This window comes from Neodiprion pinetum, chromosome 5, assembly GCF_021155775.2.
Source record: "Neodiprion pinetum isolate iyNeoPine1 chromosome 5, iyNeoPine1.2, whole genome shotgun sequence".
NCBI lineage: Eukaryota > Metazoa > Arthropoda > Insecta > Hymenoptera > Diprionidae > Neodiprion > Neodiprion pinetum.
Window position 1 is genome coordinate 3,682,131 of NC_060236.1, and position 26,770 is coordinate 3,708,900.

At 35.7% G+C, this 26,770-nt stretch overlaps 2 protein-coding genes across 21 annotated transcripts; one reads left to right on the forward strand and one right to left on the reverse strand.

Moving 5' to 3' along the window:
* The first annotated feature begins 788 nt into the window (after positions 1 to 788).
* LOC124219946 (myb-like protein X) lies at positions 789 to 18,545 on the forward strand. 3 transcript variants are annotated; one of them, XM_069136711.1, is made up of 10 exons: positions 789 to 1,232; positions 8,461 to 8,810; positions 8,892 to 9,074; positions 9,464 to 11,009; positions 13,911 to 14,162; positions 15,235 to 15,786; positions 15,874 to 16,393; positions 16,489 to 16,655; positions 16,743 to 16,797; positions 16,880 to 18,545. In XM_069136711.1, the coding sequence occupies exons 2-10, from the start codon at positions 8,628 to 8,630 to the stop codon at positions 16,890 to 16,892; spliced, it is 3,471 nt and encodes a 1,156-aa protein (XP_068992812.1). In that variant the 5' UTR covers positions 789 to 1,232; positions 8,461 to 8,627; the 3' UTR covers positions 16,893 to 18,545. The 3 variants fall into 3 exon arrangements, with proteins under 3 accessions (XP_068992812.1, XP_046484168.2, XP_068992813.1); XM_046628212.2 differs by having other exon boundaries at positions 15,235 to 16,393; XM_069136712.1 differs by lacking the exon at positions 13,911 to 14,162 and having other exon boundaries at positions 15,235 to 16,393.
* Positions 18,291 to 26,629, reverse strand: CrebB (Cyclic-AMP response element binding protein B). Of its 18 annotated transcripts, none has more exons than XM_046629624.2 (9): positions 26,350 to 26,626; positions 26,212 to 26,251; positions 25,118 to 25,316; positions 23,849 to 23,998; positions 23,605 to 23,731; positions 21,840 to 21,929; positions 21,202 to 21,345; positions 20,834 to 20,903; positions 18,291 to 20,683 (listed from the first exon to the last, which is right to left on the reverse strand). In XM_046629624.2, the coding sequence occupies exons 3-9, from the start codon at positions 25,295 to 25,297 to the stop codon at positions 20,539 to 20,541; spliced, it is 906 nt and encodes a 301-aa protein (XP_046485580.1). In that variant the 5' UTR covers positions 25,298 to 25,316; positions 26,212 to 26,251; positions 26,350 to 26,626; the 3' UTR covers positions 18,291 to 20,538. The 18 variants fall into 18 exon arrangements, with proteins under 18 accessions (XP_046485580.1, XP_046485577.1, XP_046485584.1 ...); XM_046629621.2 differs by having other exon boundaries at positions 26,212 to 26,266; XM_046629628.2 differs by having other exon boundaries at positions 25,205 to 25,316; positions 26,212 to 26,266; positions 26,350 to 26,619.
* Positions 26,630 to 26,770: the final 141 nt, after the last annotated feature.

Below are 26,770 nucleotides of genomic sequence, written 5' to 3' on the forward strand. Positions count from 1 at the left end.
CAATTCGTTGAATTTTGTGGTCTGAAAATTAATTTTTTAGCATGAGACACCGATCACCAGATAAGTGGGTTTACCTCTTATATCAAATCGTAATAAAGTGACAGATTCGAATTAAGTCTTCTAGAAACCCAACTGAATAAGGATTTCCGAAATTTGATCGTGCAATACTTATTTTTTGCACCTTCTTCTAAAGCGATAATTAATACCGTTTTGCAACGAATTTTACAAGAAACGATACGTAATATTTTCCTCTTATAATTAGAGAAAAATAATTTATACACTAGCTGCATAACTTAACGTACTGCACCATTTCACGTTGAAACAGAAACAAAAATAATGTAAAAAATTATGAAATGATCGACAACCATGGACGAGCGCATGGTACAACAAGAAGGGACGAAAAAAGACCTTGAAAACAACGAATCACCGTGTGATTACTTCCTTCTTATGACGAAACGTGACGAATACGCGGTAGTCGGTATTTATCGGAAGCATTTCTCTTTCCGCGGGCATCTTCGCAAAAGGCCGCCACACGTAAGCACTACACACTTATCACCTACGTGCGTGGATCATTACTTTTCTTTGAATAAGCTACACGCATTGCCTGCGTGCGCGCTAATTGCCGTACCGCTGTAAACGCGGCGCTAAACACGCGCGCATCGCGACGTGTGTGTGCGTAACGCGAAATGGGCTTTCTCCCCCCCCCCCCCCTCCCTCAGCCGACCAGGTATCGCAGAGTTCTCCTCTCAAAATCCGCGCTATTATCCCGCAGTCAATGATCAGCGCTCTCGAGGGAAACACCGGACCGTTCGCCGCTCCGCGTACCCTTTAATTACGTTAGTTGACGATCCGCACGTAAATACCGGGATTTATATTTTTACCAAGACACTTAATTTCTTAAATTTTTATCGAACCTGTTGTCGGATCGCAAGTGTTCGAGAATTATTTATAAATTCATCACCCTGTGTCAAAGTCGAGCCAATTTCTGTGTGTGCCTGTATGCAGCAGTGACTATACGGAGAGACCTTCGTTCGCGTTTATTACCGAAGTGAAAGAACCAACGAATCTTTCACAGGCATTCATGTGTGATACATGCACACCGATTTAACCGCCGGCATCGCGCGGTGACACAAAGGAACGGGGACAACAGGGGTGAAAAGGATACGCTGCAAGGATACTGCATTATACTTTTTATCCACCCACAAGCTGCTCAACGCCATCAGATTATACGGGTAATTATACCATTTTTACACTTTACGATACCAGTATCATGTCGTTTACCTGCGCGATTACAGCCGTTACGCCGATCATTCGAATCGCGAATATGCTAATTAACCCCCCCCCCCCCCCCCATTCAAAGCGGGATCTACTCTTTCCCCAATAAACATAACGCGGCATTAGTCAGATCGATGTAACGAATGTATGTACGTGGGATCCCGGCGATCTTGCGGCAGACGCGTTTGGCTGTTACGATCGGTTTGAATATGACGTTTACAGGTATACAACACGCAGTGTCTTGTAAAGGCACGTGTGATGAAATCTCCGATTCTCTCTTACTGTCGCTGTTGTTCGTGACGCGACGTCGACGTTCTTCTTTCTCTACTTGTTAAACTTATAGTGACGAAATCGCTGGGTTTTAACCGTTTTAACCGTTCGATTAATTCCCGATTGACCTCGCGAAATGATTCGTCATAGATGTCGAAGATTTGTCTAGTTCTTAATTAATTTTCAGACACACATGCATGCGTATGATATTTCGAATTAAGATACATTCCGCAAAGTGTTTATGCGTACCTACATTGCGGATGTTTCAAAGCGATCCTTAAACTTGCGGTTCATCGTCCAGAAGAAACGAGACGAACAAAGCCCGTGACGATCTCGGTGCGGAACAGGAATTCACTATGTGCAAAATTCACGATGCGGAACATTTTCGGGCATTAATATTCCGGCATTCTTCAAGTTTGAAACCATCGAAATATTGAATCGAGAAAATAGAGATGATTATTTATCTGGTTATTATTTAAACAAAAAAAAAAAAAACAGCGGCATGTATGTACATATTATAATTCAGAATATCGATCGTGTCCAGCTTTGTTTCTTATCGACGTATATACATACCTACACTACAAGAGGAAATATAGAAAATCCTTGATAATTATGTGTATAAAATTCGAATACGAAGTTAATAGTAAGTAAATTAAAACGTTGCAATTTTATAACTACGCTGATTGGGTGAAAAAAAAAATTTGAATATAGCAATAACTTTGTTACTTAATTAACACCTGCACTTTGTTATACGGAGAGAATTACATTACGGAACACGATAAAGATCGCATTTTACATATCTTCCCCGGAAGTTTCTCGCGCGAATCTGCAGCGGAGCATTCTGATGATTACGGGAACACAAAAACAGCATACCCGCATGCAGTAAGTCGAGATCCTTGAAAGAATTTCTTTAAAACGAGAAAAAGTTAATATGCGAAAATTCATTTCGCAAACATTAGTTAGGGCTGTTGCGGTAGCGGAATTGGTGAGGCGTGTAAAAATGAGTAAAAAAAAACAAAAAAGGAGAAAACGAAAAAAAAAAAACGTCAAGTTTTTTTCTACACCGCCTCGGACAAGATTGATAGGTGTATAATAAAGATGAATGAAGATTCAATTCCGCTACTATAATACAATATTAGACCCGCGTGAGACCGATCGTTGAATGTGTATTATACACACACGGTAGATAAAGTGTAATCTAGGTATATGATATATTGTTACTATATCGTATAGATATGCGCGAGCAGTAATCGCTCTGTCACATTTGCGAACCTATACGGTTAAGGATATCCAGTGTGTATAAACAGCGTATGCAGGGTTTAATCCTGAGTAGTAGTGTTCGGAGGTAGAGAGCGTGCCCAACGGGGGCCACCTTTCGAGTTTCAGAGAGACGGCGATGCCCTCGAACTCCTGAGCGCGAAGGAAACCGGCTTGGCTGGCTGGCTGGCTGGCTGGTAAGATACAGTACAACGCCTTCTGTCTATGTACAGTTGAAGGCAATGAATCCGAGACGGATCATTTTTTACACTAGACCGTTACGTTGGCAACACAGAGAAACCTGCAACGCCACAGTTGGCCGAGCGCAAAACAAACTCAATCTCAATAAACGTAACATAACCCATGACCGTCGAACCTAACCTTAAAATACGTGTCAATCCAACACGTCATTATCTCCACGGTATTCTAAGGTTAGATTCGACGGTCATGGGTTATGTTACGTTTATTGAGATTGAGTTTGTTTCGCGCTCGGCCGACTGTGGCGCTGCAGGTTTCTCACTGTTGCCAACGTAACTGTCTAGTGTAAAAAATTATCCGTATCAGATTCATTGTCCTTAAGTGTACATACCCTCTACCTCTACATTTACCGTGACTCGTCTCCCGGCTGCAGCTTGGCTTCGAACCAAGAACCGAGGAGAAGAGCTGAGCGGCTCCGATATACGTATAGCAAACTTTTATATTCCGCTAATTGCCTTATAATATACCGTAATTAGAACTCATCGCGATTTTTCTTCATTGCCTGCATGACCGTTCTGTATAGCTGCCTTTGTTTCAGACATCCTGATTGCACGTAATGGGTATAGGTAATGAATAGGTAGGTTATTTATTTATTTTTTATTTTATTTTCTTCGTTTTTGTTTTACGAAATATGAAGGATTTCCACGCTTCTTTATTCATACTTTGCCGCACTTTTCAACGGACTTGTGTGTAAACGATATTCCTGCAGTATAAATGGTATTTAGTTAAAAGACGTAATAATTTCCACCTCGATTATCTCCCACGTGTATTATAGGTATGCGTGTATACGTATAAAGCGAAAAATATCTCGTTCATTGCGCAAGGATATACATAATTCTTGGATTGAATCGATGTAATAATACTTGTATCGATATGTCGAAGCGAATTAGTTTGAATTAAATTAGAACTTTAAGTAACGGTTATATAGCTTTGAGGACGTAATCGAAACGTTCGAAATTTCGGATATAATATCAGCGTTTCGTGTAGAAATCTGAAATTCGTTTCGTACAGATATCTGGTTAACGAGTCAGCTGTGTTGTATATACGAAAAATGAAAGTTGCAATAACAATTTTTCGTAGTCTGTAGCGTGGATTTCTGAACTTATTGTGTATATATACTTCACCGCATGATTATTTGCTGCGGAAATAAGAAATTTCGCCGAATCCGGTGATTTCAACCTGCATAAATTACACGCACCTAATGTATTTACGTATGTACGTAGGTATACAATGATTTCAACGCGTGGCTAAGAAGCACCTTGTGGAACGGTAGACAATATTAACGTATGTATGTATGTTCGTACGATCATTTGCATTGCAGGTATTACGTAATTTTTGCAATTTCAGACTCTATATAGCTTTTCGCATGCAGCGTGCTGTGCAAAAGTTTTGATAAATCATAACTATCGTATATGTATATATACCTGTGATAATCATAGATATATGCATATATGTATATATAAAGGCAGTAAAATAAAAAGACTTTGTTCCGGCGAATGAAAATTTATGTTCGTTATATGTTGAAACTGTGTCGCACGTTATATTGAATTATATCTTTGAACATGATCATAGAAGCTGTATAAATTTGCATATGAAACATATTTATAACATACGATTTATCATCGTACGTGCGACTCTATTTTGAGAATATATAATCGGGTCAAATGAGATAAAATGTGTTTAGTCATCGGGTGAGAAGTCGAATGACAAATTCGGGGCTCCCCCTGTGTTTTTCATAAGCATCAGCGTAGAAACCTACGACGTATTCAAATGACCACGATTCAACGGTGCTTTGATTGAATTTTTTTCTTTCCTTGAGAATTTTCCCCGCGCTTGTAGAAATCATTATTCGTTGCTGTGTCCGGTGACTTAATCCTTGTACACGTAATAAACAAAGATCGCTTCCGTTAATCGATGCGTGCGATAAAGAAAAGTAATGAAAATGAAATGCGAAAAAGAAAAAAAAATTGCCAACAGCTTTACTCGGTGCTACAGATCTCAATACATTTGTATAAATGGGTGTACCTATGTATAATGAAAGAAAGAAAAAAAAAACGCGGAGTGCAGCGGTAAAGAACAACGGATGTGAGTGACTAAGAAATCGCGGTGTAAAGTAACTGACCAACTGGATTGAACGACGACGACGCGATGTCCGTTACAGATGTTGGCAGATCATACAAAGCGATATTTTCTCTCTCTCTCTACTCCCCCCCCTCTTCGCCCCTCGGTGGGTTAAAAACTGGGCAGAGAAGTAAATCAAAAAAAAAACCCGTTAGTCAGCTCGGTGTTCGACTTAGCTGCAGCGTTTTATAAAGATCACGTCGGTTAGATATAATTTGCTGTATTTATATATGATAAGTTATAGATAGTATACAGTACGTAAATATAAATTACGGAATACGTTAACCGTTTGGATCACACATTATTTTGCTGAGTAAACTTTGGCAACAGGATGGCGTTATATGGCTTTTGGGGTCACTGATTACGAATCTTAAGTCAGATTTGAAAAATTGAAGATGGCGGATGCAATATAAGGGGTGAAAATTTCAAATTTGATCGAATACGGTCAAAAAAATCTATGCAGGGGGTTTTGGGGCCGCCGATCGGATTTGCCATACTGAATTTTCGAAATCTGATTTCAGATTCGTAATCAGCGACCCCAAAAACCCCTGGACCGAGTTCATTCTCCGGATTCGTTGAAATTTGATATTTTCGTCCGCCATGTTGCAACCGCCATCTTAGATTTTTAAAATTTAAATTTCCGGAAACGATTAGCCAACGATAATTTATTGCGAGAAAGACTGATGCATGTTGGGAAGGATCTTAAGTTGCCTTAAATGTCTGTTATGTACATACGTGTACATACCTATATATTTGCGGTAAATTATCACAGATCTCTGCAGATTTACAGTTATGAGGACAAATTTTCGAAATATATAGCGTATTACATATCTCTGTAGTTATATACGTATCCTATATGTACGTAGATACAACCAACACATCTTTTCTCTCGTCGTCAATCGCATGTGTGGGCGATATTATATACGTGTTTTATGACATATTCCAGAATATAAATACATACCCTATACCTCTATATCGTTATCAGTACGTAGGTATAATATTGTACATTATTCCTGTATTCCATGGGTGCAATAATAATAATAACAACAATCATCGTACAAGTTTTCGTACAAAGTGAAAGAGCCCCTGGCAAAATTTCACCTTTTCTCATTACACTACAGGACATGTCATGCGGGAAATAATAATACCAACAACAATAATGATAACAAGAAGAAGAATAATATTAATAAAAATAATAATAGAAATTTACGCGCGCATATAATACCAGAACACCTGTATAATGGATAGATTAAGCCGTGTTTTCCTGTATGTATTCATAAGAAAGGACGAAAATGTAAAATTTCCAACAATTTCAGGATCCTTGCGTTTTATCCCAGTGCGTAATCGCATCGGACGTGCGAATGAAATGATTTGCGTAGGTGATTCGACCTTGAGTCATAGCCCAGCATCCGTGCATTCTACGTTTGGTATATACACGCAACACTCGCAATCGTATGTGTATAAAATACATGTATAACAGCGCCTACTTGTCTCTTCCTACACAATTCCAATGTACGTATGTACATATAGGCAAATTACAGGTCAACTTTTACCGTAGATAATGTAAAAGTATTATACATAACATGCCTATATAGGTATTTGTATGGAATTTGTCTAGGAAAAGTATAACTATACGTGATTATGTATACGTGTAACGTAGGTTTTGAATCTGCACGTCCGTTATTACCACGAGAGTGTTAAACTCTGAGATATTGTGGAAATCTGGATTCGGTCGCATGATCTATTAATTGAAATATCAAAGATAATTTTTAATTTTATGAGACTGAAGTTCCAGTCACGTCAACGCGACGAAACTATGAAACGAAAATTACTATCCCGCGGCTTCGGAATAATTAAAGTTAGTAGTTGAATTCACGAATTCTGAGTGTTTTCAATGCTGCGTTACCGCAATTTACCGAACCTCAGGTTATTCTAAAGTTGCAAAACGACAAGTCTATCGAAAAATGCATCGCTAGAATAATCATACAAACCTCAATCTGATATAATTCTCCGTATGAAAAATCTTGCAGCTCCATCAAAAGAAAAGTTCAGCAAAATTTATCTCTCTTTCAAATTGCAGCCTCAACTGAAATCTGAATGCGATAGACCAAACGTCACAACCAAATGGTATTTTAATAATCTGAAAACGTTGGACGACCTTTTTCCTTTAAACCCGCCAACACGCCGGCTATTATACCTATATATATATATATATATATATATATATCTGTAGATTGTGCATACATACCTATAAATATATGATAATATGCTTCTCTCGCCAACGGCCCAAGGCTTTTAGCATGTTGCACAATTAAGTCACGCAAGTTTATGCATATCTATATATATATACTAACCTATATATATACATACATGTGCATATACCTATATATACTTAAATTTAACCCGAATATAAACTGAAAGTGATTATAATGTTATAACAGTTCGCAGTGAATGTACGTCAACTGTAGTCTGTATGCCTAATAAGAATTATAACGCAATTATTCGCACTTCTTATATTTTATTGAATATATCGTACAGTTACACGTCAGTTGTTATTGCACAGGGTTAAATACGCTGCTGATTATCGTACGATAAGATCTCCTAACTTATAGGTACGAGCCATTATTAGATCGGTTGAAATATTTGACCTTAATCTTAATTTTTTTTTTTTTTTTTTTTTACTGAATGTAATCGTAGCTGCGCTTACATACAGCTAATACTGAAATTAACTCGTCGCATACACGTTATTCAGAACTAATGTAGGTGGAGAAAAAAAAATAATAGAAACGAGTGAAACTCGGTAAAGAATTTTAAGCCTAATTTTGCAATAGATAAATCTGAGCTGCAATTAAAATTGACGTTACCATGGCCGTTTGAAATTTACGAGACTAAGTCGTTCACTAAATATACAATGTTTGAAAGATCGGCTAATTGACCGTGATTTTAATTGACTTAATAAATTACATTACACGTAATACGTTGTATTTGCAAGATATTTGTATTTGTCAAGCATGTAATAGGAGATCGGAGCAATTCGAACAGCGTTACGTTTTACCATTGCGTGTTAGGACGAAACAGTTTTCGAAAAAATAGAAAATTGACATATACGCGTTATTGATATGTGTAAGAAAGCATTGCGATTTGTATAAAACAGAATTTTGAGCAGATAGATAGAATTGGCGGTCTTGACGAGAGATTTAAAATGTTATATTTTGAAACCTCTTTTTTTTTGTTGAAAATTTCATGTATTATACACATTCCGATTTTGTTTCTTTACAGAAAATGAGATGAGCTGGATGCAGTGTGGACAGTAATGCAAGTCGATCAGAGTGGACGATATACAAAAATAAAATAGAAACAGTATAAAACGGCTGTTTCGTAAAAACGTATGTCTATAATACGTTTACAGTTGATAAAATATACGAATAAATAAATAAATATATATTATGGAGCTGGTATTGTCGCCCGGTAGAATCGGAGGGGGAGAAAAGAATGGTTCTCCTTTTCAAAATGAGGAGGTACGAGAGTGGTCGCACGTCGATCGTCTCACTGGGATGCTTGAGCATGCCAGAATAGAGACAGGTCGATGGCAAACGCGTCATCAAGGATCTGCCCAGGCCTACGGGAAGGTAAAATACGAAAATAATTCCATGCAAAGTTAGGGATTTTTATTCATCAGATTCTAATTTGCGCGATGATTTATTCCCCAGGTAATCGATTCACGAGAGCGCAATTCGGCGGATGGAAATGTCGTCCAAAAAGCACGAAGACAAGTCGAGGTATTTCAGAGCCAAGGGGTGAGCGGCAGGTCTGTTCAAGTTGTCAGAGCTTCTCAGTGGTCCTCCTCTAGGATAACAGATTCCACATCGAGTAGCCCTGTGTCTGTATCAATGGTGAGCATTTTAAGTATATTATAATATACGTTCATAATACAATCTTCTACGGAATTCATTTCCTTGTTGGAAAATGTGGGGGGGTATCCCTTGAATGTAAATTCAAGTTGGTAGGACTGGGGGAGGGAGGGTTGAGCTTCAGCCGCCATCTTGGTAAACACGTTTTACCAAATATCTCCTGAACCGTGCATCTTAGATAATGTTTTCGTAGATAATGAAAGTCTCTACAACTTTTATTTGAAACTTTCTTCTGTATAGTGCATATGTATTTATTTATAGCGAGTCAAAATTTCCAAAATCAATTCTGTAGAAAAAAAGTCCCTAGATCTTGGCCTCTATGCGATAATTGGTATTTAAATTCTGAAATAATATTAGCTGTTCACTTTCAGACCGAGTCACAGTCCTCACTGAGAAACGGAAACGACGAAATAGTTCCAGGTGGTAAATCACTGTTTAGAAGAGTACAGCAGTGCGACGATGACCAAAGTTTGACCAAACTATCTCAAGTTTCGCGACTGTGTCGTCAGATAAACACTGAGACCGGTGTTGGCAGCTTTGGAAACCTGCGAGGAAAACAGTCACCCCATGTTTCTCCCCTTCTCGGCAATAGATTTAGGAATCTACACCACGATTTCAGTTACAGGGAATACGATGGGAACGTTTCGAACTTGGTGGTAACGAATAGTCCGAAAAAAAGCACCTCAAACGAAGACCTGACTAAGTCTGTTGATAATGCAAACGCGAGGTTGAAATTTAACCGGGATTGCAAGGCTCGACGTTCTCTGCAAATACAGAAATCATCCGAACTAACTACGAGTAGTATCGTTAAAGCGGAGGATCCCGTTATTGAAATTCCGTTGCATTTCAATTCGTACGAAAATAATGAGACTCGTACTATGAACGGCGGAGTTCAGGTTAACGAATTTGGCGATAAAGATCTCGCGTCATCCGATAAAGACGTTAGAAATGTGGCGAAAAATGGGGATAGGAAAAAATTGAAGTCGTACGTGCTGGGAATGCAGGATGAGTCTGATTCAGATTCAAGCTTGACGGTTGAGAGCAAATACCTGAGGAATGGGGAGCGCCTGTTTAACGGCGTCGCTAAAACGGGGGAAGAAAATTGTGTGAATAAGGAGGTTGGGAAATGCCAGTATTTGAAACCGACTCCGATTCTGTTGAAGCCCGTAAAATCGGTTCAATTGACCTCAACTACAGGCATGATTGCCAAGGCTAACACGACCGTCGTTCACCTGAACAACGCCAAAGCATTTCCTGACCCAGAAACTGACCAATCAAAGGTTGACGAAACCGCGGGAAAGCTGCAGTCGGATAAGACGAGCGTAAACGGAAGCGACGAGTCGAACGCTGCGACGATATCGAGGTCTGTGAAAAGAGTAGGATTCTGCAAGACTGAGGTACACTTCGCCGCAGAGTCTGGAAAGGTGAATATAGTTGAAACCGATTGCAAACCTCCGCCATCTAATAGATATAGACGAAGAAGGCGAAGCAATATCGTCGTCGGTTTGCCTGCTACGAATAAAAATTTACCGCTTATTCATTTCGGCGATACCACCTACGAGAAATATATTTTTGGCCAATCGAACGGCTCGATTAAAACCGAGTTTAAAAACGGTGCAGTTGACAAATTTCTCGATAATCAGCCGGAAGCGTCTGCGGTTCTTAGGGACGAACAAAGATTGCAGATTCCAGATTCAGACGACTTGCCGATCAAAGACGGATGGAGCGCTAGGCTTAAAACTATACTGCAATCCGAGCCTGCCACTATTGATCAAAATGACGATTTGAATGCTCACGCTAATTTCGATGGTATTGACGAGACGATAGCCGTTGATCATACGTTCAAGGGACACACGACTACGGTTAATCTCGGTGCTAATGGGCTCTCAAAACTCATGCAGAAGCATGCGAATGAAGGTAAAGATTATTTTCAAGATATTCGAAATATTTGCATATATCTTCATTAGGCTGGTTGATTTCTTGGACGTTTTTTTTTCAAATTGCCACTCGAAAAATTTGTGACAAATACTGAAAAGACATTGTCGTAAAACCTGGAGGACGTAGGAAAATATTTGGAGGTTGCTACCAATTATTGTAATATTTTCAATTTATTTTTACGTGTACATCTTACGGACTTATGTATACCTTACATATATTACTTTATTTTTTCCGTATCGTGGTCCAATTAATCATTGTGCGTAAAAATCAGTACTGAAAACGAAATAGGAACATTAAGATGATGCGATACTCCTTTTTCGGTAACTAAAACCGTTATCCAAATTTCTCCGATACGATTAATCTTTCGGATAAAAGACGAGAACAGACAACTGCGAAATTTTTGGGCGCAGTTCGCTGTTGATTGGTGAACGATTAATTGGACTACGATACAAGAAAAATAAACTAATAAATATACAAGTCCGCAAGGTGGGAACATAAAAATAAGGAAAAAATATTTCATTAATTGGTAGCAACTTCTAAATACTTTTCTACCTCCTCCAGATTTTACAACAATTTTTTTTCAGTATTTTCCACAAATTTTTCAAGTGGCATTTTGAAAAAAAAAAAAAAGTTAAAAAATGCACTACCCTAATTAATCTTCATACAGACATTCAGTATTGCCTATAGACGTTATTTTGGTTCAATTTTTATATCTAATACTGATCAATATCATGCTTTTTCTGAAATAAGATATGACATTTCATTTTTTATTATGGAAACTTGTTATAAAAAAAAAATATTAACAAGTAAATTCAATTTAGCGTATCATATTTAAATTACGCCAAATACTCAATCAAATTCTTATCAATTTTCATAAAAATTGTCAGTTCCGATGTGGTAAACATCTTTTTTGTTGTGTTATTGCTCTGAAATTTTATTGGCATGTGCGTTGATCATCAGTCCTTTGATTGTAGTATTAAATGAAAATATATTCCTATCATCATTAACTAACAAAAATCTGGTGTGTGGATCTTCTTTGTTCTCGCTTATTTTACGTACTAATCCACCTTTGCTGCTTATGTGACGTATTTTTAAAACCATTTTACTTGTACGGGTTATTTGATTAATTGATTTTTAACATGTCATCAATGAAAATATTTGGTAATTGTACATGTGTGAATTTTTTTTTTCGATTCAATGAAGTTTATACTCGAACTTTTCTAACGAGGCAAACGCTATAGATTGTATTATTATTACATGCTTATAATATTAATATAAAACAAACAGCTGCTCTGTGTAATCTGTATTCTCCGCGATATCTGTACGCATTCTATAAGCCAGTACTCGGTACTCAGTAAAAATAATAATAACAACAACAACAACAACCACAACAAAAGTAATAATAATAATAATAATTATATGAACATAAACAATAATCAATAATCATATAATAACATATTTGCCAATTGCTTCTATCTGCGCGAAAATCGACTGTTAAAAGACCGAAAAAGAACGCGTCACAACCCTAAGAAAGCACTAAAATTAATCTGCGGTGAGAAATTCCATGATTCCGAATAAACAATATTATTAATAACACTCTCCTAACAGCTGCCGTATTAATTAATCTAATTCGTATATTGACAATCTAAGTAATTACCTATATCAACGAATCGTTGTAACGAATAAAAGTAGTGCTACTTTAAACAATTTCGTAGATCTTTTAATATTTTTAGACATATTCTGTTCTTTTTTTTTCTCCTTTATCCGCTGAAATATCGTAAATTTATGATAATATTAATATCGTAAATGTCTATTTTTCATCTTAAAAGTAGTAGATTTGATAGCATAAATATATATTATTGGGATATTGGTAATGTGCACGCGTATAATACGTGTAGTTAAATTTACGCATTACTTTGTAGGTCTGTAATGAGATTTTTCCTGAATCTGTTCTTCGCTCCTTTTTGGTCTTATGCCTGTATGAAACTTTCCACGCAATTTGGGATGACTTTTTTCATTCGATTTCGATCGATTTTAAAAACATTCTTTGACAAAATTTCAGGACGAATGAAAAAAGTGTCCCGATTAATTGCGGCAAGATTCATATTGTTTTGTTAATTGTATGCTTTGATATCGTAGCGTATTTCTGACAGTAGAATTGATTCTCCGTTTTTAAAAACATTCTTACGTACGTAGTTGTTATTAATTTCTGAATTAGTAAAACTCTTTTGTGACAATAGTAGACGAAGAATACGTGAAATTTTCCAGGCAAATGCAATACTATAAGCACTGGAATTCAACTACAGTTTAATACTAAACTTGAAAAGCTGCGGCCCATTACTTCGTCTCATATTATACGTCCCTGCGTTGATGATGTCGCCAAGAACACCTGCCCAGTAAAGATTATACCTGCGGTAAAAAGTCTCGGACCGATCGTTGTTTCGTCAACGATATCGAAGATACCTCGACCGTTAATTCGGGCCCATCAATCGTCGTTCCTTAAGTCTACTCACCTAGTTATGAACCTTAGTAAAATCAACGAGTTTAAATCAATTGTTAACGGTAAAGAAAAGCCTCCCTTAATTAACGCTGACAAGAAAAATGACGGTTCGTTAAGTATAAAAAACCTGCTCACGTCGTTGCAAACCAATAATAAAAATTCACCGGAAACGACGACGTCTCGTGAAAATTCAAAGGACGTTGATATGGTTAATAATAACTATCCTAACAATAACACCTCGACGTTGATTACGATAAATATGAACGAGGTAACTTCTGATTTAAAAAATAAAACAACGAATGGCACCGCGTATCCCGCCACGCGATTTACGCCTCTTCAATTGAGACATTTGAATAATGATTTATTGGATCGATACGAAGATCGAATGAAAATTGAGGAATCCTCTAACGAAGGGAAAGACAATCAACTGCAGTATAGTTCTGGGAGCGAACAAGCCGACGAAGAAGTTCGATCTTACATGCTTGGATCTCAAATACATCACAAGCTCCACGTCCAGCATAAGAAATTTTTACATTCAATTGCAATGGAAAAGTCGAGGAACGTTCGCAATTCCAAGGAACTCCACTTAGGTCCGAGTACAGTGAATGAAAGGAAGGATATTAATTGCATAGGTAGAGTAGCAGCTAACTATGGCAATGAAAATCGCGAGACAGTACGGCTCTGGACAGACAGTGTATCAATTATATTATACCCATCTTTTTCCTCATCGATCTCTAATCGAATGTCCAAAAGTTATTTTATTCCCTCTCACAATTACTGTCCACTTTCCGTGCTGGCTCAGTCATCTATACATCACATTATGTACACTTGGGGACAATGAATCTGATAGTGAGGCGGCTAATTTTTTTACACTAGACAGTTATGTTGGCAACACAGAAAAACCTACAGTGCCACAGTCGGCCGAGCGCGAAACAAACTCAATCTCAATAAACATAACATAACCTATGACCGTCGAATCTAACCTTAGAATACCGTGGAGATAATGACGTATTGGATTGACACGTATTTTAAGGTTAGATTCGACGGTCATGGTTTATGTTACGTTTATCGAGATTGAGTTTGTTTCGCGCTCGGCCGACTGTGGCGCTGTAGGTTTCTCTACGTTGCCAACATAACTGTCTAGTTTAAAAAATTAGCCGTCTCAGATTCATTGTTCCCAAGTGTACGTACACGGTTTTTTTTTCTCTTTTTATTTGTCCTTTCTTCGATGTAATATAGCTGTATTATATGCTTATAAATTTCAATTGCGGAGAGTATAGAACGTTTAATTGTATCTTTTTTTCAGACCAACAAACTTTCACGCATTTAATTAACAAAGATTGACTTGATGTTTCTACCAGCAAATTTTTATTTTTTTTTTTATTTCGTTTGTTTTGTTTTGTTCTAATTATTCATGTGCCAAATCAACGCAAAAATCATTTGTATCTAATCCTTGCAGAAGTAATGTAAAAATTTTCATTATACCATTATTAAAATATCAATACGCACGTAGAATAGAGTCAGTGATTATTATCAGCCGTTTGCCTTGTTCGAAACGTTCGAGTAACAGTATATGTAGAGTTGATAATGTATAGAGAATTTAATAGGATTATATACTTACATTATATTTTTTCATAGCAAATAGTATTAGAAATACAATGAGACACGGTATTCAAATACTGGGATTAATTTATATCTTTTCAGACGTCATAGACCAAAATATCGTCAGTGTATCGTCGATTGACGAAGACGATTTGGAAACTGGTAACTCTGGCCTACCGGTGGAAGAAATATTCTTCGAATCTAACGGCACTGTGGAAAAAAATCACGTGCAAGACACGATATTGAATGAGAGAAACGTGATAACTTCGGATAACGAAAATAATAAAGTTTTGTTGAATATCGTTACGACCCACGAGCCTATCATCGCTAGAGTAGAAGAAAGCCATTCTGTAGAGACAAGGAGAGAGTTATTTGCTGGTAAAAAATTGCATTCCCATTCCGAAAATGTGGAAGAAAACAGAAATAATGCGGGGGAATCAAGTCGCGTTAGCAAGTCTTTTTCGACGAGGATACGGAAGACTAGCACTAAACATAAAACCAAAGATCACTGTGATAATGCATTAAAAAAAGAAGTGGAAACAGGCTGCTGTTTGAAGAATGATACAAACACGACTGATCCTACTTACGTGAATGTGTTCGAAAGAAAGAAGGAGAAAAGCATTCCGATATACGAAAATTGTTATGTAAACAATCGTAAGAGAAATTTAAATGATAAGAAGTATTCGAAAAATATGATATCTGGCGATATTCAGTCTCTTGCAGAGTTAAAAACTGTTACAGATAATTTGACTCAATCCACGAACGGCGATTGCGACTCTGAATCGGCAAGTTTGTCGAATACTGATTGTGAGGATGAAAATTTCACGCCGTCTTCCAGAGCTAGAGACTCTGATGCTAAACTGGCAACGATATCCGAAAATACAAACTCTGGCAAGGTAAATAATCGCGAAAGCCACAAAGTCAAACAGAGCAGAATAAAAAGCAAAAGGGCAGCTAGACCGCCATCGTCTGTGTCTAGCATTGAAAGCGTTCACCGAATTTCCGTTAACGAAAATACAAATGTTTCTGAAGTTAAATCATTACACTCTAAATCTACTTGGTCAAGCAGGCTACGCAGTAGAAATAATCAGGAGAAAATACCGGCTAAGGAATCCGCCGAAAGATATTCCTCGGACGATAAGAAAAATAATACGATCGAACGAACATCGAACTCAAAAATATCTCGTTCGAATCACGCAATTAATAACATTACGAAATCAAGCTACGATCAGACTGGGAATAATTTGAATGCTAGTATAAGGTATGATAATGGAAAGATGAAAAAAATTTTGCTCTGTTAAAGTAAATTTCTAACAAGTAACAACGTGAATAATTATTGATTTTTTCAACTTTCAGATCGAAAAAACCGATCGAAATTGTTTATGAAACCGCTGTATTTAACATGAAGAATGAAAAGCTTGCTAAATCATCGAGGGCCAAAGAATCTAAGACCCCTCGATACATCAATGATCTCATATGTGGAAGTAAACCGAAACGTGCGAACGATATGAAACACGTTAAAGGTAATAAATCAGTAACATCGCTAATAGGAAAATGTAATTAGCGGGGAGAAATTTTTCGTAACTGTCAATATTTGATTTTCGGTATAGGAGCAGCTCTGTGTCAACAACGTGTACATCATAAAAGCGTATCCCCAACAAATAGGTAAATTATTATTAGTTTTTTTTTTTTTATTCTAATCTAAAATCTTTGAGTGATCTTATGTATGTACCATTACCTGTTTCAGACACTGGAAATGAAGTAACAAACGGCTGTAAAAGCACAAATTAATGAAAAAGTTCCTTTGATTTTAAGACAATATCGAATACTCTAACAATCGCATTGATAATATTCTCTCGATATTAAAGTCGAAAAAAAATAATATTAAAATAAAGCTAATATTTTATTTAATAGCAATATAATAGTTCCTTATTTAAGAATGCTAGCTTCATATGATAAAGCTTAAATACAACAATGTTAATTTGTTTTAAATGTTAAGTCGCGATTTTCTTTTGTAATCCAGGCGTCACTCTTGACATTAATTTTATTTATTTTTTTTAATTTTATTTTACTTTTTTTTGTCATTTTTGTAGCAATGATAGAGCTCTCTCTTTCTTTTGCAAGATACGCGTCTTATTCTAGCCATTTTTTCTCAACTATATTTAGTAGTATACCGCAGCAGTAAGGAAGCGGTTAATTACGTAGGATATATTCTATGAAAGTATTGAATGTAATAATTGTTTGAACGTTTGTTCAGTCTTAGCTTAATACCTTTCGATGCATCGACAAATTGTTGAAAGCAGTTAGAAAATTGATCCTAATATTTATAAATACGTACATACTAATTTATGACAAAATTTATTATAATCATCCTCATAACTCAATCATCTTTTTACTAATACAGAACGTAAAAAAACAACAGCAATAAAGAATTTAAAAAAATTGATCATCACAAACGAGTTCGTCGAAGTTTATCGAACCTTTAATACATTTATTACAGATAAAAATATCTTGGAATAAAATTAATTTCCTGTGAATGATAGGAAGAAACTAGGGAGAGACATGAGTTTATCAATAGAATTACAAGCTATATTTCTTCAAGAAGGCCAATGATATGTAAAAATACATATATTATCTATATACAATACTTCATAATATTATAATATTAAGTGCAGCAACCAAGATATACATATATTATACATATATTCATATTTGCAATATTTGACGTACCAATTTCATTTGATAAATATATAACTGTTCACCAATTGATTGAAAAGTGCGAAAAAATTCCCCAAATTTTACCAGCAAAAAAATACGAACTATAACCAGTAATAAATTATATTTATTTTTTAATTTTCTCACAGTAAGTACATACTATAGGTATGTTTTTTTTCCAATTTGTTTATTACAAGCACTAAATCGCAAGAATTGAAATAAATATCTCTAACAATGACCATCAGTGGACAAATTTCAATGGTCGTGAACGTAGAATGTAATATATCTGTTTTCGTACGTACAAAGCCAATGAACTACCGTGATCATAAATCGTCAATATTGACATTAAAGGTATGTTGAATATTGATAGCATTAAATTAATAAAAACAATCTATTTTTCACCTTACATTCACTAACTCTGTCAACACTTTAAATACATAGACAATAAGGGTCTGATTGCTGATCACCTCGGCTAATTAGAATCAGTGGTTTTTCTTATTTTTTTTTTTTCATTGTTTATTTGAAATTTTCAATTACCAGAATGATATTTAGGGTTATAATAGAAACGGTGGCAGAGTGTATTTATGTTTGTATCGAAGATCATAATCTCGTACACTAGTTTCTTGATGGAAAATATTTCGCCAGTGGATCGTAAAATTTTCTTTTCTTTTGTAAATAATTTGAAGTAAAAACTATAGCTTGAGTTTAAAAAAATTTACGGCGATCATTGAAGATGTGGTCATAAAATTGTAAACAAACGTCGACAGGTGTCCGTATAATTATACATATTATTTTTAATATGAAACAACTTTCGGTCAAAGTGGTAAACGTGAATATTATTCAATTTGAGATTCATGATTGGTGAAATCTTGATTGAAAAGTGTGCTAAAGGTGTGGGGAAAAGTGATGTTATATGTATAATAACCAGTATTACTAGTCTCTTTATACGTCATTTTTTTTTTTTTTTTTTACAATAACACGTGACTTATTTTCTGTCTGCATAATGCGTACTTTGTTACTCCAGTTAAACTCAAGCAATTCACGTAGCAGTTGATAATTCAATAGTCGAATGACTATTCATGAAACTGACAGAATTTAAGGAAATAGGATAAGATAATAATAACCATTTCATTATCTGTAAATAATGCTATCGGTTGTACTGCGATAAATAACTTTGTAAATATCATCTCGACCCATATCTACGTCATATATATCATTTAATTACTATTATTTTATATATATATATATATGTATGTATATATATATATACACATATATATGCATATACTGTAATCTGCAAGGCACTCCAAATTTATATTACATCTAGAATATACAAGGGTGTGGTGGCCAGCTCGGAGCATTTTGAGGTTATTCAATTCTTAAAATTATTATTAAAAGAAAAAAAAAAATCCAAGCATTTCGTGGTGGCTAATTTTTGTTTGTTTTCCGTTTGAGCGGGTTTCATTTTTCTTTTTTAAAGTAATTATTATTATTATTTTCAAACACAATCTAATATTTTGCCAGTGCTTAAAAATCCTGCCATCTTAACTCGTCTGGCAGAAAAGATTTGACCAAATACAGAAGATTCGCTAGTGCATTGATATTGGAAATTTTTTTTCTATATTCAATAGAGTATCTTATACTGTCTTGAAAAAATTTGAAAAAGGCTCAATGTTTTTCGAGAACTTTCGATTCTCTGAGATATTTTATACACATACCAATGATTCTGAATTGATCCGAACAGATAAAAAGTAAGGTTCATTCAATTTCAAAACGAGCACCGGAGACTCCTGCTTTGTATTATTGGTAGCAGGGGTGCTAAAATTTTCCAAGCTAATGTTGAGAATATAAATTTCACTTCGAAATTTTTAATCCCCGCGCATATTATGCAAATCTAAAACTATGAACGTATTTATAAAACATAGAAAAGAAAACAGAAAGGAAAAGAAAACAATATATTAAAATTACAACGCGTTACTTCTCGCCCATAATCCGAAAGTTAATATTCATATCTCATACATCGAGCGGTAAAACAATTAACAAATATGAAACAATAGTAAAAGTGTTATTGCACAGTAGCGGCGTGATTGGACAATTTGGAATAAAATTTTCAATTAGTACAACATCTAAAAATGTTGTCAATCTCTGTGTGTTCGACATTTTTAAACCCTTTCAATGTCACTAGATCGTGTACCTCAAAATTATAATCTGCCTACTTAATATCGTCCGTGCATACATGTAACAGCCTTGAAGCTAACGAATGTTAATGCCACGAACAGTTAGGATGATAAAACTTTACTTGACATTTGATATTACTACATTATGTTTATACAAAAAATAGGGTCATCTTTTGAACGTGTTCCTTACATGAATATTTGTTTGCGTAAATTTGCAAACCTTTGGCTTCTCGCTTTAGTAAGAGCAAGTTTCACAAGCCTTCACTTCGTTCCTTTTATCCTTCTCTCCTCCTCTCTCGTAGTGTAGTAATGGTAATTATAGTAGTAATAGTAGTAGTGGTAGTAGTAGTACATAAATACAATATGTTACAGAACACTTATCTATACGAATTTATGTACATCGCCACCGCTTGCCTCCCGATTATACGTTACTGAAAACGTATCAGAGGACGGCGTGAACGCACATAATCCTTATTGTGGATTTGTTACAATACACCAGCACCAGGTACAAACCTCAGTCAGTTTTTTGCTGGTAAAGTTCTTTCAATGATTTCAATTCGTCAATCAATGTTTGATTTCTGTTCTCCAACACGGCGACTCGATTTTCTAAACACTTTATGTACTCCTTCTTTTTCCGCCTGCATTCGCGCGCTGCTTCCCTGTAAATAATAACAAATCTTTTTCTTTCACTTCTTTCGAATATTCTCCATAAAATGTGGAACAAAATTCGTAATGGAAATAAAATCTGTGTTTCCAAGTACCCGGTATTTGGGTTTTGTAGAATATTATCTATAAAGGGGATTACTCACCTATTCTTCAGAAGCCTGAGCTCCCTTTTCCTGGCGGCATCTTCAACCACAACCCCATGGCCTGTGTAAGCTGAAACATTGCAAGAATCTGTACTCTTGAAATTATCAATAATGCCTTATCTGCTGACTAAGTATGAATTACTATTTATTATTAATAATTAATGACCGTGCTGCTTTTATAAAACAGAGTAATGGTTTTTTTCGCCTGGGGTGTCTGAGTAGAAATTTATAAACATACCCGGAACCCGTGATCTATGTTGTTAAAAAACCAGGTGGAACATTTTAAAAGGTATTCTCTGGATGTTTTCCTAACCGGCAACGCGAGAATCCAGAAAATAATAGTAATAAAACCTATGAAGGAGGCACACCTGGGACAAAGAATTGTGCGTCCTGGCCCTGTGCATACTGAACTATGGCTCCGCCCGCTGTTGCCGCATTGCTCATAGTTAGCGTGTGAAGCCCTGGAACACCCTCCCCCTGGGTCGCAATTTGAATAGTCCCTGCAGGTATTACTGTAAAATATTTTTCATTAAGTTTTCACCGTTCTAGTAAAAATGATTGAATTAGATCCAAGTGAGCTGAGATATATTACCACGCAGTGATGGACAATAACAATGATATGTTTGCATTATTTGTGTAATGATTTTTGCATTTGGTTATTAATTTTTTCTCAACGGCAGCCTGAATCCTACCCAGGAATGCATTAAATTTCTGTTCAGAAAGTATTTACAACTGTGTATACACATATTTCAGATTCGGATACAATGAAATCCCATAAGCAAGGGTGCCACACCAAGCAGACATATGAGAGAACACCATTGAGGGCAGTACACACAGGGATAGGAACTGTGTGGCTCGCTTCCCATTGTTTATTTATCAATAACAATCTCCTTCGTAGAAAATAATTAAATCAATGAATGGAAATATGAAAGTTAAATAAAAAATATGTAAAATAAGAAAAAAAATTCTTGCTGACAAGATGATACAGAAAGATAAATTAACCAACCTGTCTGATAGTGAAGCGAGTGCGAAGACACTTCACTGTCCACGTTGGAGTCACACTCCGAGGAGGACTCGAGGGGGGGCAATCGACCCTCTGGAACACCCAACCAACCCAAACCCCCGGTTCAGTACAGTGAAATCAGTTGAAATAAATTACGTGGTAATAAATATGATTGAATATTCGAGTTTTCACTTCTGCTCTATAATAGGCACAAAAAAAGCACAACTTTTGAAGAAACATATCAATTACTTTTTGGCGGTAATTTAGGAAGACGCATACAGCTATACTTCAGCACAATTATCTACGTATTATATTAACCATTTTTTCCACGCCGATATTTTTAAGAAAAAAAATTAAACAATAATCATGCCCTGGGTAGAATTTTCTACTTTTTGCCTTTGTATTCTATTTATTAAATGAGGAAAAGAAAGCTGATAATCGAACGTTGCATTTTCAAGATACGGAAAAGTATACACTAGGGAAAAGATGAGACTAGAGGAAATTCAAACTGCATACCGTCATTTTAAAGCCAATAAGATGAAATTCATTGTAATTTGTTACTTTTAGCAGCTTACTATCAGCACAAGGCAAAGCGTGCATATTCTGTAAGTAGGAAACATTCCCAAAGTAGGATATTAATATGTTTGTGGACAGCATTGATCATTGTTGCCACTAAACACCAATGATTTCACTATAATTATTATGGTTATCATAACTGTTCGGAATCGTAAATAGTTTTTCAACATTTTTTTGAGTGAAGAAAACGTGTACTGCCCCACCTCTGTCCCCATCGGAGTAACTCAGAAGCAAATAGATTATACATTATTGAAAAATAAGTAATGAAAAAAAGCGTAGCACCAAGCATCATTTTAATAATAACATATTAAATTTAGCTAAATCACAAATCCTGGTTCATTTTTGATCTAACGTTAGTGAAAAAATATGAAATAGTTTAAAGTCATATAGATTTCTGCAAGGAGCAATAATTACACATATTTAAAATGGCAGTAATTTCAAAACTTTACGCAATTAGCAGCTAGTAAAGTATCTTTCAGTTACAACTAATTGACTGCAGAATTCGATATTTCTTTTAATACTGTGCAAATATTTTCTAACTCTGCAATAATATACATAGAGTCACACAAGCAAAACAATGTAAAACAAACATGTGTCAAGAGTTTGAAAGTAAATTTTGTAACAATAAATTAAAAATTTTCCAACAATAAATTAAAAATTTTCCGTGCTTGTCCGCATTTGGAAGTTATCATAACTGAGTTAATATTCTCATAAATAGGTGTTTAAAATCATTACTGCTACGAATTAATTGAAGAATAATTTGAGGGTAACAAAATGTGTGTGAGGTTACTCCTTGAAATACCAGTGAGTCAAAAATGAACTTGATCACGTCGAAAAAATATATAACAGTAAAACCTGTTAATGAATTAGGGGAAGTAAAACTACTACTTTGAAATATGACTAACATAAGACCACGGGTTGGGTAGATTTTGTTTAGAAGCTTTCCAAATCTATTTTAGCATACATGAAAAGTAGTGACGGAATTTATAGACACTGATAAGCATTTGAATATCAAAAGCAAAAAGATCCCCCAGGTCATACCGGAAATTGATACAAACTTGGAATATCGATAAAAAGGATAAAATACATTGCACTTTAAACAACTGTGCTCTTGATATGAATACAACTAATGGACTTTCCCTATTTATATCTTTATTTTGGAACGAAAATAAATCCAGCAAGGTATATTTACCTGCAATCTCACCTCCGCCTAAATCGTTGAGGATTTTTCTGTAAGATGGTCTTCTGGTTAGAATATCCCTCCTCTTTTTTGGGGATTCCTCGTCCGAAAAGCTGTCATCACTTCCAGTTTCGACAACCTTGAATGAGTGATAACAGGTATGAGAAAACAATACTCGATGATTCAATTGATTGGGAAAAAATTATTACTCGTTTATAGAATAAGTGAAGATCATATGTTACAAATGCTGACATACCTGTAAAGTTTGTAGGCTGCCTTGCGTCGTTTGTATGACTGAATTGGGCTTACTGACGAGAATGACGTTTGCCTTGGAAAGAGCAACCGGCTGGATGTTTGTAGCAGTCTGAATAACGGACTGCTGGTTTGGCTGTATCACCGATTGTACCTGCAAATGGCGATAAAGAAATAAATGTCACCAGAAGTATCATCAATGAGGTAGTAGCTCAAGACATTAATTGATTACAGGCAAGCAATTCAACGAAAATAATCTATCACAATAAAACCTGTACAGTGAGAAAAGAGAACTATTAGATTCATCAACTAATTTTGTACTTTTCGATAAATACATTCGGCAATGTATAAGTAAACGAAACAAGCGAGAGACACAAGTTTTATAATACATTGGAAAAACTGTGTATGGGCAATATACTTTTTTAAGGAGGATATTTTCGAGTGAATTTTTTGTATCTCACCGGCATTTCGAAATACAACTGATGTACTGAATAGAATTAGAAAAAGAAACATGCCACTTAGATATTTCGATGGTATATTTCGAAATGCCATTACTGTAAATTATTTCGGCTAACTTTCAAACTTGAACGACGCAGATGGTCGCTCAAAAGTGATCTATGTCAGGTGTGCGGATCACCCTTTGAGGTGATGTGATAAGATAATCAGTTTGCTGGACATTTACATCGTTGCACTGCGTAACAGTAGTAAAACATACATTGAGTAAAACTAAAGTTCAAACTATGATTACTGAGAAAATCAAAAGTCGATTGAATTGAGATATTAGCAATACAATTTATTATGCATTGAAACACATGTTACGTTAACATGAATCGTTGTTGAAGGTATAAACATCAAATATTGATATAACAATGAAAGTGAGAATTGCAAAATAAATAAGAGAATATTATTTTCATCGTGTACTAAAGAGATGAATCATACGCTTACATTCCTTTCTTCAACCTGAATAAAATTAAAGATTTATAAAAAAGTAGTAACAAATAGTGTACAAACATCAAGGGCCAAAACGAACCAGCATTATGCAAAATTATGAAGTAATGTATCTAATACCTACTACTCGTGAAGTACAGTGAAAATATATGAACCTGTAATTATAAAATAACGAAGCAGAGTAAATAACGAATTAGGTATCGCGGTAAACATGCCTTGAGAGTATGAAGATAACAAATAAGTAACCGCAGAGAAAAAAAGAAGGAATTTGGTTTTGATAAATTAATCAATCAGGCATGGATACACAGGAGCGTGTCCTGTATACCTGCGTTGTCCCTGATAAAGGAAGCGTCAGTTGCACAATGCTGGTCGAAGCCACCAGATGGTGCTGGGATCTACTCAAAGATTGTACCGATGTTGCTATCGCAGGTGCAGCATCTCCACTCTGAGATCCCTGCGACAACGGGTCAACGGTAGATCCGTTTTCTTCAACCATACTTTCCATAGCCTGGGGACCGCTAGCCCTGAAATTCAATTTACGCTTATTAGTTTCGATCAATTGTGACATAGAAATATATAAGGCTGGACGTCACACAAAACAAATATTTTTCTTACATTATATTCGACGAAATCAATCATAAGCTTCAATATACATGTAGTTGATGTAAAATAAAAAAAAAAAAAAAGAAAAAGAAACACGAAAACAAAAGGAAAAGCTGTGAAAATATAATATAATTGTCTTACTACTTTCGATCTTGGAATCTTGAATATATCAACACGGGCGGATGTATAACAAAACTTAAAAACCGCATCCACTTAGATAAGCAGCACACTATCGTCACTGATGTTTGGCAGAAAATATTGACATGTGTAACTTGGTAAAACCAGATTATTTGTGTTGAATGATATATTCTTGTTCTTGTTAAAACAGGGTAATGCAAACTATTGGTAAAAGCTTAAATTATAGTATAATGATTAAAAGACTGAAAAAGAAAGTCCTTCATCATTTGAAGACAACAATCAACAGTGTAAATGACATTTGTGCAAGTGTAATTTGCACATATTTTTTAAATGAAGCTGCCATTTAAAGTGAAGTTTTGAAACGTGTGCCTTTTTCCCGCCGCGTAAAATTCCTCCAATGCTACTGCGTCATTTACATCAAAGAGGGCTAAAAATAAATAAATGAAGAATATAAAATGATGTTTATTGAGAATGTTTCTTTTTCATCATTCTTCATCCGCGACGAAGCAATGAGTAAACAATCGCGTGAGATGTGACAAGAGTAATATAAAATCGTAACACACAGCAAAAGGATCGTTTTCTAACGGTCGAGTATAACGACGTGTATCGCGTAGTAGCGGGTATGGTTTTAAAGAATTACATATACAAACATGTATCTCGAGACGCCATATTTTGTACCTTTATACACTGTAGACACTCAACTATCCCTTATTTAAGGCTGTAAAATAAAATGCTAACATCCAATGAGCATTTCGGGTCTATCGCAATAACGGTGGTCCATGCTCGGTTGTTATTATTCTCCAGCTGAGTACTTACCAGTTACGTATTCCTCGTCACCAACTTTGCTGCAATCGGAGTGGGCAAACGGGCAAGTACGTAGCAGCCACGTCAAAACTCCAGTGGCTTCGTCACTGGTGGAGCTCACGACGAGTGAACTTCGCGTCACGATCAAAATGGCGCCTGTATAACTCCGCGCGCGTAATGGCGAATGGTGAATGCCGAACCGCTTGATCACTTTTCTTCTTTATTAATTACGGAATTATGTGCTCGTTAACGATCAACCGTCTTCGAGCAGTAGAATCGAAGATATTATTAGTAATTTATGTCCTTAAAAAAAAAAACCCATATCATACAATTTCATAATTATCCGTTGATAACCAAGCTTGGCAGAACTACTTTTCTTCGGCGAACGGTAACGCGGGAGTCCAAATTAGCACAATCACCACGCTATTGCTCA

Excerpts from the sequence above, each read along its gene's own strand:
- CrebB (XM_046629624.2), bottom strand. The coding sequence starts at position 25,297 with ATGGAAAGTATGGTTGAAGAAAACGGATCTACCGTTGACCCGTTGTCG. Across the intron at positions 23,732-23,848 it reads GCAGCCTACAAACTTTACAG|GTTGTCGAAACTGGAAGTGA; the intron begins GTATGTCAGCAT and ends CACTCATTCAAG. Across the intron at positions 21,930-23,604 it reads AGGCGGAGGTGAGATTGCAG|AGGGTCGATTGCCCCCCCTC; the intron begins GTAAATATACCT and ends TGGGTGTTCCAG.
- LOC124219946 (XM_046628212.2), top strand. The coding sequence starts at position 8,628 with ATGGAGCTGGTATTGTCGCCCGGTAGAATCGGAGGGGGAGAAAAGAAT. Across the intron at positions 9,075-9,463 it reads GCCCTGTGTCTGTATCAATG|ACCGAGTCACAGTCCTCACT; the intron begins GTGAGCATTTTA and ends GTTCACTTTCAG. Across the intron at positions 16,394-16,488 it reads AATTTGAATGCTAGTATAAG|ATCGAAAAAACCGATCGAAA; the intron begins GTATGATAATGG and ends TTCAACTTTCAG.